Source organism: Myxocyprinus asiaticus, chromosome 3 (genome assembly GCF_019703515.2).
Source record: "Myxocyprinus asiaticus isolate MX2 ecotype Aquarium Trade chromosome 3, UBuf_Myxa_2, whole genome shotgun sequence".
NCBI classification, from domain to species: domain Eukaryota; kingdom Metazoa; phylum Chordata; class Actinopteri; order Cypriniformes; family Catostomidae; genus Myxocyprinus; species Myxocyprinus asiaticus.
The window spans coordinates 55581618-55604370 of record NC_059346.1 but is presented as its reverse complement, the minus strand read 5'-3'; the positions used below and the strand labels follow the sequence as shown (position 1 = coordinate 55604370).

Genomic DNA, 22753 nt, shown 5'->3' with positions numbered 1-22753 from the left:
AGAAGTATTAAAGATACCCTTTTAGATTCTGGCTCTGTCCTTTCTACATTTTTAAGGCCCTATATGGATAAATCCCAGAAATATGGGACTCTGTGTGGCTCCATACCCATTTTCAATGGCCAAAAACCAAATGTGGGTCACATAGTATGAAGCTAGTTTTTCTTGTTCAACAAAACAAAAAGGTGTGAAATACAAATAACTCTTAAAAATAGAAATGTTCCTTTAATTACATAATAAACAACATTAATTGTCCTAAATAAAATATTGATAATTTTCATCTCTAGAAAATACAAACCAAATTTCGTGCAAATCAGACAAACATCCTATAACGATTTTAAAAAGTAGTTTTTTAAAGTAGTCAAAAAATATTTTTCTTGCAGAAATGGAAAATAATGGATTACTTATTTAATACTGATCCATGGCATTTAATATTTTGCCTTTCATCATCATTTATGCTTATCGTTGGAAATTTGGTTGATTTGACATGGAACAACCCAGAAGAAGGATGCACCAAATGTCTTGACACACATCACTTGTCACAGCTGGAGAAGACAAAAACTTGATAATACAGAAGAGATTCGATTTATGACTTGCTGCTTTATCATGTCACACCTTATTAGGATATGTTGATGAAATTTGGAAAGTGAAAGATTTATTCAAACCAGAGGACTAGCTGAATTTAGTACAGATTCGTTTTGTTATGTATCTGACAGGTTAGGTGTTTTTGTGTGTCTCTCACTGAAAGGAAGGGGGTCTCGAGTCACCAATGCCACCCGGTCGCTCTGCAGGTGGAGGGGGGAGAGGAGGCGGAGGGGGCGAGGGTTCTGGCCGGACTTCTGGAACAGGGGCTGGAGGTGCTGCAACTTCTACTGCAGCGCTTTCTGAAGACACCAGCTAGAAAAGATAGGGAAGAACGTGTTGGAATGGGAGACACAAGAGAGGAAATATTAGATGTGGACCTCCACCCCTGGACCCATTCAAACCACGTCAACATCCCAAAAAGCACAATGAAGGTGTGACACCTGTGTGACAGCATTACGCTTTGGAATATATCAAGTGTCATTTCATAAACAGGTTAAAAATAAGATGTTTTGAACAGATAATGTTCAGGTTACTTTACTCTGTGGTGGCTACTATATTAGACAGGAGACAGATTTTCTTGTGTTATTGTGTTGAGTGCATTTGTATGTACAACAGGGTCTATAATAAAATTTTTGCCAATCAATGGCAGGGTAAGTCCCTTGCAAAAACTGGGTTATAAACATACAGTTAATTTGTGGAAAATTTGCAGCAAACAAAACTATTTGCAGCTCTTCACAAACAGAACCTGCAGCAAGCCTTTGGCAAAAATTGATAGTTTGCCAGTACTAGCAAACAACTCTTTGGTGAACCAGTGGCAAATAACTTCCACTACTGGCAAAAAGTTATGGCACCTGTGACAACAATAGACAAACCACAAACTGTTCACATAAAAGCTCATTTGCATATGAAAGTACTTGGAACAAATTTGCATCAATGTCTAGCATTGCTAAGTTTGGCGGAACACTATGTCTTTGTAAGGGTTGCGAAAATATTTCTTTCAGGTATGTATGCACTGATTTAAAATTTGTGTGCCAATAATGATAACCGATTGTTTAGAACAACATTCTGCTGATGCTGTTAGTTTAGTGGTTCTGCTTTTTTATGCTACTTTGTTTCAAATCACTGATAATTAATTCAAAACAAATTTAAGTTCTCAATGTCTCTACATGCTTTCAATTAGAGGTCGACCGATAGTGAATTTTGCGGATACTGATAAGTTGGTAGGGAAAGGCTGATAACCGATTTATCGGCCGATAATTTTTATTTTTTTTTTTCAAATTGATTTATAGAACGATTAAAAAAGAAATCGTAATCTTTCCTTATTATGAAGGGCAAAAACATTGAGGCTACAAGAGTCCAAAATTTATAAAATCCCAAAAGCAGTTTATTGCAAAAACAAAATCCCAATAATAACCCCAAAAAATTACGATTTGGTGCATAACAAGGGACTTTTAACTATAAACGAGCCCAAATTACACCATGGACTTGGCTCTGTTACAATGCTCTATATGCAAATATTATTCAAATTAAGTTTTTATAGCCTATATATTCACCAGATATTCACCTAACTGTCCTCATTTGGCCCGACAGTGCAAACGTGGCTATTGTTTCAGATTCACTGGATTTAGTTATAAACAAAACACACCGAAATGAAAAGCACATTAACTCAAATTAACTGACTTCTGAATAATGAAGCTTGTCTCATTTTAGCTGTAGCAGCCTCTGCTTTGGCTCTAACAAACTAATTCCATGCTTTTTTCAAGCTTTAAAGTATAGTTCACCCAAAAATGAAAATTCTCTCATCATTTACTCGCCCTCATGTCATCCCAGATGTGTATGACTTTCTTTCTTCAGCAGAACACAAATGAAGATTTTTAGAAAAATTTCTCAGCTCTTTTGGTCATACAATGCAAGTGAATGGTGAAGGTGCCAACATTTTGAAGATCCAAAAATCACATACGTCAGAATTAAAGTATTCCATATGACTCCAGTGGTTAAATCAATGTCTTCTGAAGCTATATGATAGGTGTGGGTGAGAAACACTTCTCCCTGCTCAGGTCTACCTCCACTTTGAAGTGGGAATGAATGTGGCCGCCATGTTGAAGGGTCGTTCTAAACGGAAGGGCTCATAAATAGCTGTTTCAAAGGGCCCTTCGAAACGGGTGTTTCTGTAGGGTTCAACAGATGGACACTTCGTTGCCAAGCGGACAGGAATCGGAGCATACGTCATAAATATGGAGGTTTGCCAAGTGTAATTTAGTGTAAATTAAACCAGCTGCAACTGCAATCTGTTTCTATAAACAAAAACATGTGACATCCCTTCATCTCCATAGTCTATAAAAGCTTTTAATTATTATAATGAACTTTTAAAAATTATTTTAAACCCCTGGCTTTTTGTTTGAAACTGGTTAATGCTTGTGTTATTTTAATGGAAATTCACTGGATCAGTTAATCAAAATGAGTTTTAGTTAAATAACAATACAAAATGGTATTTTATTTAATAAATGCACTGTACATTTGTATATTGGTTTCTTTTTTATTAAAATAAATTTAAAAAAAAATTTAAACATGAAGATTAAATTTTTCATAAAGTCATAAAAATTTAAATAATTTATTTTCCGTTTCCATTCTGAAAGCAGTTAGTGATGCAAAATCATGTGTAAGTATTTCTGATTAGGTGCAGGTGATGATCATTAGTGTCAGCCTTTGTGCGTTGGCAGCAGCTCCTTTGGCTTAGATAGATGACGCTTAAGTGCGTTCCGAATTACTGATATTTTTGAGCCCTACACCCTTCAACCCTTTGAAGCTCTCACTCTGGAGGGTAAACCTTCTGAAGGGATAAGGGCTTGGGGATGAGCCCTTTGAAATGGAATGCACCCTAACTTTCACATTCTTCTTCTTGTGTTTTTGGTGATTCACATTCTTCATGCATACGCCCCCCTACTGGGCAGGGAGGAGAACTTCTTGCAAAAATTGACTTAAAGAGCCCATATTATGCTAATTTACAGGTTCATAATTTTATTTTGGGGGTCTACTAGAATAGGTTTCCATGCTTTAATGTTCAAAAAACACATTATGTTTCTCATACTGTACATTTCTTTCCCCTCTCTTATTCCTCTGGCTCAAATGCTCTGATTTTCCTCCTGTCTCTTTAAAGCCTCCTCTCTGAAAGCCCAATCTGCTCTGATTGGTCAGCTGGCCTAGTCTGTTGTGATTAGTCAACCGCGTAGAGTGTGTGTCGGAAATGTAACAGCCCTTACCATAACAGAGTTTCAGCTCCCAAGTCTTTGTGAGCAGCTGTAAACACTACTGTAACTATGGTAACAGTGCCGTCGGTTTTTGCCGTATAAGCTCTAGCCCGAGTCCGATAATGAATGAAATAATGAAAGTTTGGAAGAACAAGCTGTTCGACCTGAACCACCTTCGCAAGCACGACTTGAGCAGGAAGTTTCACAGTGGTAAGTTTTAACTTTGTAGCTTTCTTATAAGTACACTGTTGATTATTGTGAAATTAACAAAGCTTCAAGTAAAAGACACGTAGTGCATCTAAGTTAGTCATCTTTTGCTGGAAAGGGTGTAGCCAAACTTTTTTCGCCGGAGAATAGAGGCATACTCCCGGTTGGACATTACCGGGTGTAATAGAGAGTAAGAGAGCAAGTTAACCGTGGATAGCGGCCGAAACATTACAGCTTGTAATTATATAATTATATAAGACTCTTGAGATTGACCATTTTGTTACACAGTTTTAGGTAAAAGCCGGCCCACAGCTGAATAGTAAACTCTTACCAAAACAATAACATTACATAGCAAGTTAGCCGAGCACTACAGTGGACTGCAGATGTAAAATTACCGTTTGTAAAAATAAATCCATCTCCACACTTGATCACTATTCATGACAGTAAGAACGACAAACAATCGGCATAATTCTACACAATTGTAGGTAAAAGTGGGCCCGCAGCTGATTAACAAAACTATTTCAACACAATAACATTAGCTAGCAGGTTAGCAGAGGCCTACAGCTGTGCACTGGTTTACACCGTAGTTACAACACAAAACTCCGCATTTGAACTCTCGGTAGCAGATAAATCCACAAATAATCAAGCATACTTACAGATTGTGATCCTGAAGTGCCAGATTGTCCCAACAAAGTGGGAACTGCACTATCTTTCAGGAGTAACCGTCTTGAAAATCTGGCATTGGTTGTGATTGTACTGCTAAATAATTAAAATAAATTTGAACCACTGATTCTTCAATTCGTCTGCATTTGGAAGTCCAAACAAAGAGGTTTTGCTTTCGCAGTGAAGAAAACAGCGTCCTCTCGACATGGCGACAACACTTACCCAACTCATTCTGGCCTCGGCTATTACTACCTTTGTTTGAGGGCGGGCCAAAGTAGCCCTTAGGCGGGCATTATGCAAATGTGTTACATAGTGATGTAGATGCTTTACGGAAGAAATGGCTGAACTACAAACAGCCCGTTTCTTGTAGCTCTTGAGCAGTGTTGTCTGTGGGAGAGAATAACACCCTTTTGCATATACTTTGTACTTTGTAACATTGCAGACCTTTTACATGCACAAAAAGCTATGTTACACACTAAAGGAAAGGTAAAATACCAAAAAGAATAATAGGGCCTCTTTAAATATTGATCTGTTTCTCACCCACACCTATCATATCTCTTCTGAAGATATGGATTTAACCACTGGAGTCTTATGGATTACTTTTATGCTGTCTTTATGTGCTTTTTGGAGCGTAAACATTTTGGCACCCATTCACTTGCATTGTATGACCTACAGAGCTGAAATATTCTTCTAAAAATCTAAATTTGTGTTCCGCAGAAGAAAGAAAGTCATACACATCAGGGATGGCATGAGGGTGAGTAAATGATGAGAGAATTTTCATTTTTGGGTGAACTATCCCTTTAAGGTGTGTTTTCAAATTAGTTGTGTTAAACTTAGTATGTTTTTTTTCTCGTGAAATTCAACTCTGCAGTGATTGTCACCTAATTAAAAGAAATTCCACACAAGAGACATTTTCTTTCATACACAGCACAATGCTATTTGTCCGATGTGTTTTTTCTGCCCTTTTCCTTTTGATTGACAGGGAATAATCGGCTCTGATCATCAGCTGTTTTCAAACCATCAATTGATGTCCGACTGTGCAGGTAACTGCCTTTATACATTGGTGCATTGCTACTTACAGGTCACGAAACTGGGTCTTTTTTATTAAATCATGAAAATGTGTATTTTGTTGTTTGTTCTTTGATAATTATTACATTTTAACAAATATTTTACTGTTCTTCCTCTTGTATATTAGTGATAAACAGCGCAGGTCATTGTGTCACTTGTCGCCCATTTTGGTGAAACAGCACGTCACAAAATCATTGAGATTTTATTATTCAATTGTGCGTTCAGGTGGCTTAACGCCAGGAATGTGTCAACACTAAGTTTTTTCTACTGGCAATAAAAGAAAAACTTGGCAGAGGGTCAGACTACTCTTCTTAGCATAGCGATTAAAGCTGAAGTATGTAATTTCTACAACACTAGCGCCACTGAACGGAGTTCAGATAGTCCCACCACAACTCACGCCATTGGTTGAGTATCATAGTTTGGGGTGGATCTAAGCAAGTCGCTCAAAACAAACACAGGAATTTTATAGTGCCACAGAGACACAGTGTTTACAGTTTTAGAGAATATTAACCTATGCATGGCTTACTTAAAGTTGTCACTGCATATTAAGCTGGGATAGAAGTATTTTAACACTGAAAAAATTACTTTTAGTCACAGAAGGCTATTTTAACTCTCATTAGGTGCTTGGCGAGCGTTCATTTTGGAAACTGGTGTAGAATGTGTGAAGACATGGTTTAGTTAAAAAGACATAAGGAAAATGTGTGTTTATAGTGTTGATCTTCCGCTAATACATGATATACAAGTACATTAACAGGAGATAAAGTAGTAAGCATGTCTCCTACCCATGACACCACTCTTCCATTAAAGCAGGGGAGCTTTGCCGAGTCATCTGATATCTCTTCCTTCACCACTCTGCAAAAACACACCAAACACAGAGTTAACATGTGGATAACTGCCATATATGTCCAGCTGGAAGACAGAATGCACTGACAAAGACCCAGATAAGACAAAGACCATGTTCGGAATGGAATCCTAATGTATTGCATACTGGACAGTAACCTCTGTATAAAACTATACTGTATAACAAACATGTATGATATTGTTGTCACATGATCTCACTATGTTGCATGCATTCATAATTCACTAAGTGACATTATATTAATATCTCTGAAATTAATGAGTTATTTTGCACTTTTAATTCAGTTGTGTATAAAAATTACACAATGAATCAAAGGATAAATCAAAAGAAAGGAAAGAATCAAAAGAAACCCTCAGAAAATGTATATTTTTCACATGAAGACTTTCCTGACTTGTGTTCCTCTGTTTTTTATTTAGTTTGGGTAAGAGAGAAGATGGAGAGAACAATAAACTATTTCTCCATCCCTCTTTCTCTCACAGTAGTAGAGCTCTGAGACCTGTCTCTGCCTGCATGAGACTTTAGATAAGGAATCATTCATGAACTCAATAGTGAGGTGCTTTATGCTCAAAACAAACACACACACACACACACACACACACACACACACACACACAAAACAATAACTGCCTGAGAATGCATCATATAAAAGTCACCGTCTGGTTTCGGAAGAATTTTACTGTTAACAAGACAATACAACCTGAACTTGTGTTCACCGCTTTAGGAAACTTGAGGAACTAGTCCGAGCCAAAGAAAACGCACGCATGGACTGTTCACAGACTGTCTGAGGCATATAGAATGCAACAGTCTGGTTCTGGAAGTAAAAATCCCATTCGTTTTCTTCATAAGGGAGTAGATTATTAGCAATAACTGATAAATCTTTTAAGACAGACCTACAGTGAGCTCCATGGTTGTTAATCGATGGTATACGCTCCTGTTGAAGCCATCAGTCCATGTTATTTCAACTTCAGTAAAAAAAAAAATTGGGTTTAATAGCAGAATTCCTCGTGAATAACTACACTACCCATGATCCTACAGAGAAAGATCCACCAATCAGAGAATCTTGGCAAACAAAGTGCGCCAAAAGAGCTTTGCAGCAACTGCTCACTCCGATAACTAGGGATGTCCCGATACAATTCTTTTTTTCAGATAAAGTGCTGCGTAACAGAGCATCACAGATGTAAGATTTTGATTAAATATTATGCAATTTACTTTTGATTTATTATTAGTAGTAGTAGTAGTAGTAGTAGTAGTAATATTAGTAGGAGTAGTAGTCATATAACAGTGAATATTATACATAACTGTACAGTAGTGATATATTTCTGTCGTACTTTTTTCCATTTAAATTGAGCTTAGGCTATATTTTGGCAGAAGCTTTTATTCTGAACTTTTATTTTATTGACAAACGTTTTTGACGGTAGCTTCTCACTTGTGGAAAAGCCGGTCGCTACATGAACCAATGTGATTATTAAACAGCAAAAGGCTGCTATTTAATGAAATATGTAGTCTGTATGTGCCTCGTGCTACAAAGTAAATGGACTAAGCACAGCACCTAGCCTACATATTTCCGGTTCAATCTCCGGGCGATAATGCACTTCCGGTATCATATTCAGCAATAGCGAAAGTGTAAAGAGTCGCAGCAAACTACTCTTCTTTCTAACATAAAAAGATTGAGCACAACAAATGTGCTTTAACATAGTAAAAGTATAAAAATATTATCTCAGTAATAAAATGAAATGAAGTAGCGAGACAGTTTGTTGAACAGCTGAGGTTTTAGCGCCATCCACAGGGCGACGAAACATCAAGAACACCAGAAAGAGATTACTGCTTTTGGAAAAGGTCATGAGGCATCAGTGTATTATTCCCTGCTAATTCAGAGTCTGGGGGTCGGAGCTTCAACTTCTCTCAAGAGATTATGGGAGAAAGATTTAAACTTAGGAGGTAGTGTGGGTTAGGATTCTAAAAAACGTCAAGTCTACATCTAGAGATGCAAGGGTTCATCTTATGCAATTTAAGATTTTACATCAATTCTATTGGACCACCTCTAGATTGTATAGGCTTGGTCTGAAAGACACACCCACCTGTTGGCGATACCAATCAGAAGATGGGGACACAACCCGTGTTTTTTGGTGGTGTGTTAAGATCCATGAATTTTGGTTGAGGGTTCAGAGTTTTATGTTTGACGTATTGGGCACTCAAATTTCATTTTGCCCCAGACTCTGAATTTTAGGCGATGGGGCGGTCATTAGTAAAGGGGATAAACACATAAAAAATTGGGTCCTAGCCAGTGTTCTGATCAGCAGACAGATTGTTCTAAGGGGATGGAAGTCGGCTGGAGCGCCCTCATTTCAAGAGTGGTGCACAGAGATGGGGAGGGTGGCGGCATTCGAGGAAATGTCATGTAGAAGGCTGGGGAACTTGGATTCATTTGATGGGAAATGGGGCAGCTACTTGGCGTTCTTGGAGGGCTCTCAAGGAGGGGCAGTGGAAAGAGAAGTTTTACATATGTGTGATATATATTCTGTGAATATACATTTTGCTTTGTCAATTTTGTGAATCAATAAAAAGTGTTAATCGGAAAAATTAACACCAGAATGCTTAAAGGGTTAGTTCACCCAAAAAAGAAAATTCTCTCATCATTTACCCTCATGCCATCCCAGGACTTTCTTTCTTCATCAGAACACATTTGAAGAGAAACAGAAAAATATCTTAGCTCAGCAGGTCCTTAAAATGCAGATGGTGATCCAACTTTTGAAGCTCCAAAAAGAACAGACAGTCAGACAGTCTTCTCGTGTTCTCGTGTGACATATTCGCATTGGCATGTTATGGATGCAATCACACATTTTTCTCTCAGTTGCGACATTCAGGATGAGCACACAAATGCCCAATTGTGAGTAAACAAACAGATACAGATCTAAACCAAAACAAAAAAGCTTGTGTACAGTGTTCCTCCTACTCAGTTGTAAACAATGCTGCTCTTCCGAGTGTGTCGCACATACGTCTGTTCTCACGTGAACATGCCAACGCGATAAAGTCACACGCGTGTACTGCTGCTGACTGGAAGTGATGATTTATAGTTAAAAAGTACTTAAATATTGATCATTTTGCAGCAAAAGTAATCATTTTGCTTTAGCAGACATTAGTTTAACCAGTGGAGTCCTATGGATGATGTTTGCTGACTGTTCTTTTAAGAGCTTCAAAGGTCCGGCCACCATCCACTGACGCCTTTGACTTGCTCACTAGGGTTCTAAATACAATTATTATTTAACTATTTATCTTTATATATAGATACAATTTACAATCATATTTAATCAAACTACACAATGATGACTCTAACACTTTATAGATATTACAGTTTCATTTTCTGTTAATGCATGATTTTCTGTAAAGCTGCTTTGAAACGATGTGTGTTGTGAAAAGCACTATACAAATAAAAATGACTTGCATTTTAAGGACCTACTGAGCAAAGATATTTTTCTATTTTTATTCAAATGTGTTCTGATGAAGAAAGAAAGTCATACCCTCATGGCATCCCAAGTGTGTGAGTACATGATGAGCGAATTTTCATTTTTGGGTGATCTAACCATTTAAACAGTACTTATTTTTTTTGTAAATTATTGCATGAGCTTACACATGAGCAAAGCACCATATTCTTCTGAAGAAAACAACTTAGTTAAGGACTGACTAATTTGTTTTTGTTCGTATAAACCGTAACATCACACAACAATATTCATAATCAACAAATATGATACAAGACAATAACACAATGTAATCGTTACTTATTGTGGCAAATTATAGTGTCATTGTTAACTATCACTTTTTGCTTTTCTGCAAATAAAAGGAAAAAGGAGAGAATAAAAAATTCACTTCTCATAAGTATTTCTCCATCACAAGTGCTCTCTTTTCTGTTCGGCAGAGCCCTCCCTATTCATACGACAAATCTCTCAGAAACGGGACGCGTTTTTTTTTAATTAATTTTTTTACATAAATGACACATTAAAGTACAAATTATATTATAAACTGCCTGGCTAAATAAAAAAAAAAGTTGCATACTCTAATATTTCATTGGACCGCCTTTAGCTTTGATTATGGCGCGCATTCATTGTGGCATTGTTTCAACAACCTTATGCAACGTCACAACTTTTCCATCCAGAGTTGCATTAATTTTGGACGAGATCTTGTATTGATGCCGGGAGAGTCAAACCACTCCTTAAAGTCTTCTCCAGCACATTCCAAAGACTTTCAATGGGGTTAAGGTCAGGACTCTGCGGTGGCCAATTCATGTGTGAAAATGATTCCTCATGCTCCCTGTCTTTCCAATCTTTCACAATTTGAGCCTGATGAATCTTGTCATTGTCATCCTGGAATATGCCCGTGCCGTCATGGAAGATTGATGGGATAACCTGGTCATTCAGTACATTCAGGTAGTCAGCTGATTTCTTTTTATTGCCGCATAATGTTGCTGAACATAGACCTGACCAACTGAAGCAACCCCAGATCATATCACTGCCTCCAGAGGCTTGTACAGTGGGCACTATGCATGACGGGGGCATCGCTTCATGCGCTTCCCTTCTTACTCTGACGCGCCCATCGCTTTGGAATAGGGTAAATCTGGATTCAGACCACATGACCTTTTTCCATTGCTTCAGAGTCCAATTTTTATGCTCCCTCGCAAACTGAAGTAATTTTTTTCCCCGATTAGCCTCACTGTGTGGCTTTCTTGTGGCCACACAGCTGTTTAGTCCCAACCCTGTAAGTTCTTGTCACATTGTACATGTGGAAATGCTCTTACTTTCACTATTAAACATAGCCGTGAGTTCTACTGTCGATTCTTTACGATGTGACTTCAAGCGTTTTTCATCTCCGATTACGATCATTCAAGATTTTTTTTCGACCAAATTTCTTCCGCAAAGCTGACGGTTCACCACTGTCCTTCCAGGTTTTAATAATACGTTGGACAGTTCTTAACCCAATTCCAGTGATTTCAACAATCTTCTTAGTTGTTTTCTTTGCTTGACGCAGGCCAATAATTTGCCCCTTCTGAAACACAGTAACATCTTTTCCATGACCACGGGATACGTCATTCGATATGGTTGTTTAAGAAATGAGAAGTTACACACTGCATCAGTTAGGGTTAACAGAACTGCTGCCAGCTGAAACATATTAATCACTGTAATAATGATCCAATCATGGGCTCTTAAGTATCTGCTTATTTAAATCCAAAGGGCGACTTTTTTTTTTTTTGGCCAGGCAGTGTATATATACTGCATAAACTAATACTGGCCACTGTCAGACAGATGATATGATTAAAGTAGGAAATATAGTCATCGTTCGCTCCCACATTTGACGTGAAGCTGGAGTATAGTTAATTGTGAACTTATAATATCACAGTGGTATACTTTATTTAGCAAGATTAATCAACATAATTACATGTATAAGTATATATAGCCAAAAAACAAGGACACTGCTAAGCCAGTGATGGTCAGCCACATATTTGCTGACATAACTTGAAATAAACGCTGTTAAACCCCTTCTCCTTTTTACTGGATGGAGCAACTGCTCTGTGTCTCAGTGTGTGATGGATATTGTTCAATGTCATCCTCAGAAACTCCTGTAAATAATGGATGCAAGTGCGCCCCCCGAGGCAAAACGCGGAAGTGACCATGCATAGAGTCCATTAGCGCTCTGTTCGCTGTCATCTGCTGCAAACAAGGAACGCAAAGCTCATGATGGTGTTTTCCGTGTATAAGCCAAGGAGCTCTAATAGGTATGAGCACTTTCTTTTGCGTCTTTATGGGAACTTTCACACTTGGTTCGATTTCGTGGACCAAACAAGAGTTCCTTTCCCCCCTCTCCAACTGCACCTGCTTATATCTGTTCACATCTTATTATTTGGGTCCAAACCACGGTCCGATTGCATCATCAATGCAAGTACAAGCAGCAGCTGTTTACCACTGTTGTTAACAACTCAAGAAGAGGTCAACTTCACTGTTAAGTGTAGTATTAAAGTTATTAAAGTCTCTTTGGATTTACTATCAAAACTTGCCATGCATAGAATGACACTTGTATTTGTCTGCCACGGATGCACTGCAATGATGTTATGAATGTTAGCGTTTGTCTGCCGCGAGTCCACGGATGCATTGCAAGAGATGTGAAGAATGTGAGCTGCTCTCTGAAGGGGATTTATTTGGACACAAGCAGGTATGAGAAATGAATTATGCCTTAATAATTGCAATTGGGAGCCTGCAAAGACACAAATTATATGTAAATCACAAGCGGTTCACTTCCACTATTTGGTACGATTGCATTCATACCAGCAGTGAACCGTACTGGAGTGCACATAAACCGTACCCCAGACCACCTTTTCAAGAGAACTCGGTATGGTTCACAGTTGCACTGAAAACAGTGTTCACATCATCCAAACTAACCGAACATTGACGTCATTCAAATCCGGGTGCACACTTAAAGTGCTAGTGTGAAAGCACACTATGTCGGCTCATCACCGGCTCCACACATCCACAAGCACTCACATTTGAAGCATGCACCACATGCGCACTATATATCAGGGCTCCAGACTGCGAATAAAACATTCGCAAATGCGACCAAAAATAATTTATTGCAACTATAATTTAAAATCTAGTCGCCACTGGCGACAGTCAAGTTGTGTGCCTTCATATGCGGTTTCATCAGATATCATCTTGCGAGTTACTGAATACATCTATAGAGCGCGCACCAGAGTGTCTCGCGCTGCTTCTGTTGTGATGACGAGCTTGCTGCACCGCACGCAACAAACCCAGAGTGAGAGTCGTGACCAAATAACTCTTTTGAACCGGATTTTTTTCATGAATCACCGGAAAAGAACTGAGGGTTTGAACTCAGGAGCTTAGGCTAGCAGTTTGAATCTGATTCACTTTCTCAGCGAATCAGCCGTCAGTGAGCTCACAACTGGGTGTGCAGACATTTCAAAATAAGAGTCCCATGTGTATTTTGGGCTTCTTTACAATTAAAAGTCCCATATTGTGTACCACTTTTTTTCTCCTGGTAATTATTGATTGTGATTGGAGTAGCACAATAAACTATATCTGGAATTTCATTCATTTTGCACTCTTGTAGTCTCTGTGTCTGGGCCATCTGGTAACAGTAAAAGACTAAGGCAATATTGTAAAACAGTTTATACACATAAGCACACACATATGAGATCAAGCTTTTGACATTTAGGACAATTGAGGGACATGTTCACAACTATTACACAAAGTGCACACATTCATTGATGCTCAAGAAGACCACAAACTGGGGCCTGGGTAGCTCAGTGGTAAAAGACGCTGGCTACCACCCCTGGAGTTCGCTAGTTCGAATCCCAGGGCGTGCTGAGTGACTCCTGCCAGGTCTCCTAAGCAACCAAATTGGCCCGGTTGCTAGGGAGGGTAGAGTCACATGGGGTAACCTCCGCGTGGTGGCTATAATGTGGTTCGTTCTCGGTGGGGCGCGTAGCGAGTTGTGCGCGGATGCCGTGGTGGATGGCGTGAAGCCTCCACATGCGCTATGTCTCCGTGGCAACGCGCTCAACAAGCCACGTGATAAGATGCGCGGGTTGATGGTCTCAGATGCGGAGGCAACTGGGATTCATCCTCTGCCACCCGGATTGAGGCGAATCACTACGCGACCACGAGGACTTAAAAAGCGCATTGGGAATTGGGCATTCCAAATTGGGTGAAAAAAAACAAAAGACAACAAACTACTATGTTCATATTATACTTTATGTAATTATCTGTAATGTAGATTGTGAAAAGCAGTATTAAATAAAAAAATCCTTATCTCTTATATTTGTATAAATTATGAAAGGGGTATGAACATTTATGAGACAAGAGAATGCACACTTATCTTCTCAACTATATACTGTATTACTGTTTATTAAACCTTCGATGAATGGGTTATCAACTGTCTTCCTTTTCTTCTGCTTTCTATCTTGTTTCTGAATAGCAATCTAAATCAAGCAATTCTGTGATTTGGCGACTAAAAACAGCCATTTGGCTCCTCAATGTTTCAGTTTAGGAGCCAATGGCTCCTTAATAATTTTTTTAGTCTCTCTCATTTAATCGCAGCCTTTGTGGTTTAATAATCACACTCGGAAATAACATGACATTTATTCATTTGTGCGCTGAATGTTTATGTAATGCTTTCATATGTCAGATGGTACCGGTTTTTGTCAAGCAGGAGTACTATACATGAGCGCGTATCAGACCCGATTCAGATACCAATATCGGTATCAGGACATCCCTATCGATGACACACTGTGAATGATGAATTCGAGACAACACTCTCAAACTACTTATATTTTTTTAAAGGTATCTGAACATTTTGCTATAAATTTCAAATATATTGTTTCTGTACTTATAAATCAACCAATTCAATTTCCTGTTTAATTTTGCCATTTTCAATGCTTCATGGGATTGTAGTTCATTCCCACATGAAAGACGTTAAGTATACAATCTTTTCAACCATTTCATCTGATTTTCAAATATTCCTTTGCTTCAAAACAAAGTTTGTAATATTTTGATTCACTTCGAAGCTGGTTGGTTTGGTTCATGGCTTTTTAACATAAGGATTATATTAAATCACTTTGGAAAAAATAAGTGGGAAAAATACTTCCAGAAACTAGATGGACGGAAAAAAAGTGGGTGGGGCACTGTTGCGCAAAGCACCAATTAAGATGTAACAAGTAAACAAGTAAAAGATTGCAAGATATCAGCTTTGAAACACAATAAACTAAACACAAAGATCACAATATTATCGTATTCTGACCCAAATATCGAAATATTGTATAGCCAATATTGATCCCTGCTGATTCTGACCCTTAGTGGTCACTTCACTTGATGGTCAAAACTAAGGTCCATACCCGTCCAATTTCACTGTACACTGAGGAACCGCTCACAATAAGACCAGTCTCAATTTGGGGTTCATGTTGGGGGTTTTTTTGTTGAAAATGACAAACCATTACAAAATTTTTGCCTTTCATTACAAGCTAATGCATCCCTATTGAAATAATACAACAATGTATGGCAGGCCTTGGAACTTTGCTCATGATTTTTCCTTGGAACAAGCTTTCTTCCCCAAACGATAAATTACTCAAATTTTTGAGAGCGACCAGCACATATGGAAATTATCAAGACAACTAAGGATAAAGACCCCACTGGGAGCTACAACAGTAGGATCCACGGAGCCAAGAAACAATTTCAAAGAAATCTATGTTCGTATCATTTAAGGGCACACGTGATTTCGTTTTTAATAGCATAATTATACAGGACGCAAATGTTCACAAACATATTCTGGCTTGGTTAGTTAACTTTGAATGAACTTAAACTACTGTGGGTCTGGGAATGTAGAAAACATACTGCCGTGTTTAGCTCTCTTTGCATTGTGCTGGGTGTGTTAAGGGACAAATGTAATGGATATAACAGGCTTAGTTAGGGTACACCACAGAGTGCTGATCTCAATGAGGTGTCTGAAAGAGAGAGTGAGATAGAAAGAGAAGAGAAAGAGAGAAGCAAGTAATGACAAACAATGCCCTATTTCTTATATCTCAGATAACAGCATGAATGTCATGAAAACACATCACGCATGTATCTAGCCGTCTATGGTCCTTTTAATTTTCCCACATGCCTGTGGATAGTAAAATAAAGCAATACATCACAAGATGAACTGCATTTAAGTGATTTTACCATTGTTAAATGTACTTTCTCCTATCCCAGCTTAATATGCAGAGATAAGTATAAGTAAGCCATTCATAGGTTGATTCCCCCAAAAATTTGAACATTTACTTCTCTGTGGTGCTTTCGAAACATTGATCTGGGCAGCGTTTCCCAAAAGCACTGCAAGCTTAAGTTGATCGTTGAGACCATTGGTGCCAATAGTTTCTAAGATCTACTTAGGCTTACAATGCTTTTGGGAAACGCTGCCCTGTTTGTTTGAGCATCCAGCCAAAAAAGACATAGTAGCACTGGCTCAACCAATAGCATCAGTGGCACAGACATTACATACTTCACCTTTAAATGCCAAATTATACTAATGCGTCGAACCTACGCCGTAAGTCCTGCATAATGGCCAACACAGTGGTTTGCATTTATAATTCTTCAAAATAATTTTTCTAATTTATTGAACAAACAAATTCACATTGACTAAACAAAAGAATATGACTGAGAACAATTATTAAGACAAAAATCTTACTGCATCCTGCTGCCTTGATTTTTTATGTTTGCTCAACAATTCTTTTTTTACAGTGCAGCGGTGAGTTTAACAACATGCGGCCCTACCACTCCAGGCGGTCGGGGAGTCGCTTCCCTCCTCCACCCGTGGACGGCGGTCTTCTCTCGACCCCTCCGCGTTCCCGGGGGACAGCAGGGCACTCCTCCGCCCCCGGCAGCGGCTCCCTCGCTCCAGGCGGTCGGGGAGTCCCGTTCCCACTCACCTCGCGGACGGCGGCCGTTCCCCGCGTCCGGGTGGTCGGGCTACTCCGTCCCCCGTCGGACGGCAGCGTCGCTCCCCTGGGTGGACAGCAGTGTCGAGGACCCTGCGACGGGAATCCCTCCTCCTTCCCGGGTTTCGGCACCAGTGTAAGGGGGTTTAGTGGAAAGGAGGCGGCGAGAACCGGCTTGACAACTTAAATAATTTATTAACCAAAAAAACACAACCAAAACACACAACTGAAAACACACAGTACAGCTGCCTGCAATTCTCTCTCTCTCGAACTGTCGTCCCCGGCCGCCTTTATCCCTCGCGCGCCCCATCAGGCTGATTGGGGACCGGGTGTGTCTCATTCCAGCCCGGCCCCGCCCTCCTCGGCTCTACAAAAAGGTATTGCCTGAATCACGAGGGTGTTTTCATTATTGTAAACATAGATGCAGGTACCTCTCCCACGAATCGAAACAACCCAATTACACCGGAGATAAAGGTTTTGACATCTCTTCACTCCCTGGCCACATTAAAATAAAACTGTGTAGTGCCGATGAATTGGGAATTTCTGTCAGCCATCAGCAGAATCATCTATCAAACTATATATGCCCTGCCCTCTCTAGACCGCATATCATCGACAATTCATAGCATATTTTCTCCTGTGGATGCGTGCTCGCTGCAGAGGGAAAAACAAGTGGCATTTACGGCCATCGAGGGGCTCACTTGATACAGTAGACACTTGTTTCATTGTATGCACACAGGATGAGGAAGTGTTCATCAACCGAAAAAATCTATTCTGTATATACTGTATACATTGTTGTCTGTCTTTGCTGACAAAAGCGGTTCCCTGTCTACCAATCACTGTGGGCGATATAAAACATGACATCATCCATAGCAACGAGGTCAACTCCGCCTTACTCTTATCTTAAGATTTCCTTAGTAAAACTTGCTCTTAGCAGTTTTGTGTATAGGTATTATGCAAAAACTCCAAGCTAGGAACTCTTTGAAGAACTCTTAGTGGTAAGATAAAAATCTTTGTGAATACGGGCCCAGGTTATTTCTTATCAACACCTATTGTATGGCTTAAAAAGACCTGGAATATGACGCATGAGTCGCATAGACTACTCTTAAGATACTTCTGCATCCCTTTTGAACCTTGAAAGTGAATGATTATCCACTGTCGTTGTATTAAAAGACAGACCGGGATATTTATTTTAATACCTCTCTCTGTGTTCCGCAGAAGTAAGTATGTTGGAATGACAAATGAGGGTGAGTAAATTATGAAAGAATTCTCATTTTTAGGTGAAATATTCCTTTAATACTGTAAAATACAACTCCACAAATCCTTGAGATGCAGAATGAGTTTATTTCTTAATGTCTGAAGCAATAAAGGCCTATCCCTGGAGTACAATTACTTACATGCTTTGATGGATTTGCCATATGGGAAAGCATAAAAAAGTGACTCAAGTCTTACAAAGGAAGGGGAAAGTTATGTTACCTTCAGAAAGTTCTGATTCTCAAATATGTTGTTTCCATTTTTAGGCTTTGGCTGATATGCTCTATCAATCTTACATGTAGGTTAGTCTAAGCTTCAGACAGCATGTCCAAAGTCCATTAACTGACCGTCTGATGCATATTGCACACAAAAACGGCAAGAGCTTTCCAAAACGGCAAACTACAACCTGAATGGCTGGCTTTACTTTTATTTCCGGGAGTCAGGGTGCTGAAGTCGCACAAACTAATGACTTTTATTAGTCTTCGCTCTAGTGAATCAAAAACTCGCTAAACCGCAAATCATTAATTTCATCATGTCCAACTCTAAATGAATCAAGAACTGTTACTGTATGTATACTTTAGGCGTGTAAGACTTAAATAAGAGTAATTAGCCAATGAGATGGATGTTGATATGACAATATGTAGTTGATATACACACTGTGTTTTGTTTTAATTAGGGCTGCAACTAACGATTATTTCTTCGATTAATTGGATTAAAAAAAAGTGATTTTTTTACGTAACAAATGAAGGGTGTAACAATTCATCTCACCATTCGGTTTAATTCACTATACTGAATTCGCGATTTGATACTCTCATGATACTTTAAACAAAGCCTGAATTAAGAAAAGTCTGAATGTTTGTTTTAATTAATTTGAATACATATGCAAAGGCATTGTTTCTTTCTCGTTGACAATATGTGCTTACATGATTATGGGAAAACATCTAAAACATGCACCAATGCTGCTCTTCTGGTGGTTTCAGTGGTATCTTTGAAGTGGGTGATTTGGAAAGAGGGGGGCGTGGCTAATCCGGCAGCTCAGTCTCATGGAAGTTAGAAATTTGAATATATTGATGCCTCAAAAATATATCAATAAAATAACGTGCCGATCAATAACTGATATATAACGATATTTTGACATCCCTACTGTGAAGTGACATCGCTGACAGAGCTTTTCCGTGCACGCTGCACATACAGTATATCCAATTAATCAATAATGAACTTCGTTGTCAATTATTTTAATTATCGATTAGCTGTTGCAGCACTAGTTGTACTTTTTAGTTGTATTTTATCAAAATGAATGAATAAATAAAATATCTTAATTTAAAAAGTCTGTGTAAACACCATTTGCAAGAATCTGTTAATATGACATGATCTCATCATTTGGTAATAGGGCTGAAACGATTAGTCGAAGTTAGACAAAGTCGACATTTATTTGTTGTCGAATAGTCGTTTGATCTCATTTAACGTAACATGAGATCACATTAAACTCTAATGACGACGGGTGTGAGCAGCACTGCAGCTCGCGCCTGACTGAGGACAGAAAGAAAACAGACCAGATGCACTCCAAACTTTCCAACCAGTTTCAAGTGATGTAGATCACGAAGTATGAGAGAATAATACAAAAATACAAAATAAGTAAATACAGAAGCACTCTAGTTGTGGAATAAGCAGAGACAGAGCTGCCACTCCGCTGAAGCAAAACTTGCGCGTCGAGCATCTTTTTTCTGATTAACAATTTTTATTGATTCACAATTGGAAAAAAAAGAAAAGCAAAACATATATTCACAGAATCAACATTTAACCCCCATTATTAACCCTCCCAAACCCCAACAAACATCCCTGTGGTCACACGAGTATACACAAAATATATTATATATATATATATATATCGGGTATCGGTCCGACGAGCCCGATCCGAATCCGATACTGTGTTTTAGTCATGTTCATTACTGTCAAGCTCAAAAAATGGCAAAAGAACTATTAAAACACCATTAAAGCAGTTCATATGACTCGCGCATTTCACAAAAGGCTGTGTTTTGTAAGTAAATATATAAAATGCATGCGCAGCTCCAACGCATTATTGAATGGCGCTGCTCTGTTTACACGCTCACGGCTATTTTTAGCCTTCACGCGGTGTGCAATATTTGAGCATTACTCACAAACAACATCTCAGATGTAGATGCTCAATAGTTCGGTTCACTTATAATATGCATTTAGAATGGCACCGGAAGTGCATTTTACCAGGATTTGAATAAGAAGCGAATTAAACTACTGTGAACTTGCCAACAAACAGACACATACAGGACTTCCTGGAGAGTTTAGAATGTCAAAATAAAAGCATGAGGGTTTAAAAGTTAAAGGTGTCATGGAGAGACTCACGGAGGCAGAGATATGAACTCAGTAGAAGGGTTTATTGAACAGATGATTGTGATGGTATATATGCAGTCTCAAGGGAGAGTGAGCACTGACTGCAGTGAGGAAGCGAGAGAGAGAGAGACCGGTGGATCCATGACAAAAGGTGCACAATTGAGATATATTACTATATAACACTATTATAATATATTATTATTATCATTTGTTTACAAATTATAATAATATTTAAGTTGAATGGGTTCCAAAAAAATGACTGTGTGAATGAAATGTGAGCTGATTTCTTACAACTAAACTGAACAAAAAAGAGATCTGAATCCTTTAAAGTCCAGATACAAGTTAAAAAAAAATTTTTTTAAAACGGCTTCTTTTCTACAGATGACTTATACTGGAATTACTGTTAATTTTTGCTGCTACATTATCCAGTATACTAGTTAACAATAAAGTTTTTCTTAATAAGCTATACATTTATATTGAAATAATGTGCAGTTAGAGGTTTGTGTTTCTTTACATATTAAAGAGTACTCCCAATTAGTTCCACACAATAATGTAAAGATATTCTAAACTGATTATGCAAAACAACAACACTGGTATCGGATCGGGATCGGCCGATACTGAGATTTCCGATATTGGAATCGGATCGGAAGAGAAAAAGTGGTATCGGTGCATCCCTACTTAGAACAATCAGTCTGCCGATCATAACACTGGCTAGGACCCGATTTTTTATGCGTTTATCTCATATATTAATGACCGCCCCATCGCCTAAAATACAGAAACTGGGGCAAAATTAAATCTGAGTGCCCAATACATCAAACATAAAACTCTGAACCCTCAACCAAAATTCTTGGATCTTAACACACCACCAAAAACATGGGTTAGGGACTTATTAAAACATAGTTTTGGGTTCAGCCATATGCTCGAGGCTACATTTAAATAAATGTCAGAATTAAACACTCTGGACACTTTTGTCCATTCAGAGTGCAAACGCGAGATGACGGGGTGTAACTTCTCTGATTAGTCTGATAGAAAGTCTTTGCAATGGTGAAATAGGGGCAAGAGGGATTCCTGTTCAATACAAAACCAGGGAAGGGCTCTCTCAGGTGGAAGTGACCAATGAGCCAAATGTCTGATACCGAATGCATAATAATAAAACAAATTCTTGGGTAGGCCTAGCCCACCTTTGTCAATTGGCCTATGCAACTTACTGAAATGTAATCTGGGACGATTACCATTCCAAATGAAGGACTTCGCTATGCTATCAAATTGCTTGAAATAAGAGAGGGGGACATCTATAGGGAGAGATTGCAGCAGGTAGTTGAATTTTGGAAAACAATTCATTTTAATAACATTAATCTTCCCAATCATAGATAAATGTAATGAAGCCCACTTGTCCACTTCGCTCGAAAACCTTTTTATTAAAGGGTCAATATTAACTCTAAATCACATAAATGTGCTGGGAATAAAAAGATCAACTCTGTAACCTGAGAATTTAGAAAAGGAATTAATAATTCTGTGGAGGCAAGGCATAGATCTAGTGGGGTCGGAGACGAATAATAAAATATAATCTGCGTAAAGCAAAAGCTTATGCGCCACACCTCCCACCATCACCCCTGGAAAATCATCCTCCTTTCTTATCGCGGCTGCTAATGGTTCCAGGACAAGACAGAACAATAATGGGGAAAGAGGGCAACCCTACTGGGTGCCCCTATCCAGAGTAAAATAATCTGAAATTAATCCATTTGTTTGTACCGCCGCTACCGGGTTTCTATAAAGTAACTTAATCCATCCAATAAAATTATTCCCGAACCCATACATTTCCAAAATCTTAAAAAGATAATCCCTTTCTTCCATATTAAACGCCTTTTTGGCATCAAGTAAGATGGCAGCAACCGGAACATGATATTGATGAATCGCCTAATGTTATTAGAAGAGCTACGGCCCCAAATAAACCCCACCTGATCTATATACTGCATGTATAAGAAATGTCTTGTCTTTACTTAATTGGTTCGCCAAACTTTTTGACAATATTTTAAC

At 38.6% G+C, this 22753-nt stretch overlaps 1 protein-coding gene across 1 annotated transcript in view; it reads right to left on the bottom strand.

Annotated features, from left to right (window-relative positions):
• Positions 1–22753, bottom strand: part of LOC127417068 (segment polarity protein dishevelled homolog DVL-2-like) — a 69856-nt gene that overhangs the window by 38791 nt on the left and 8312 nt on the right. Inside the window, exons 2-3 of the mRNA XM_051656788.1 lie at positions 6551–6620; positions 740–894 (exon numbers count right to left, since the gene is read on the bottom strand). Coding sequence (XP_051512748.1) covers positions 740–894; positions 6551–6620 — 225 coding nt within the window. The remainder of the gene's footprint in view (positions 1–739; positions 895–6550; positions 6621–22753) is intronic.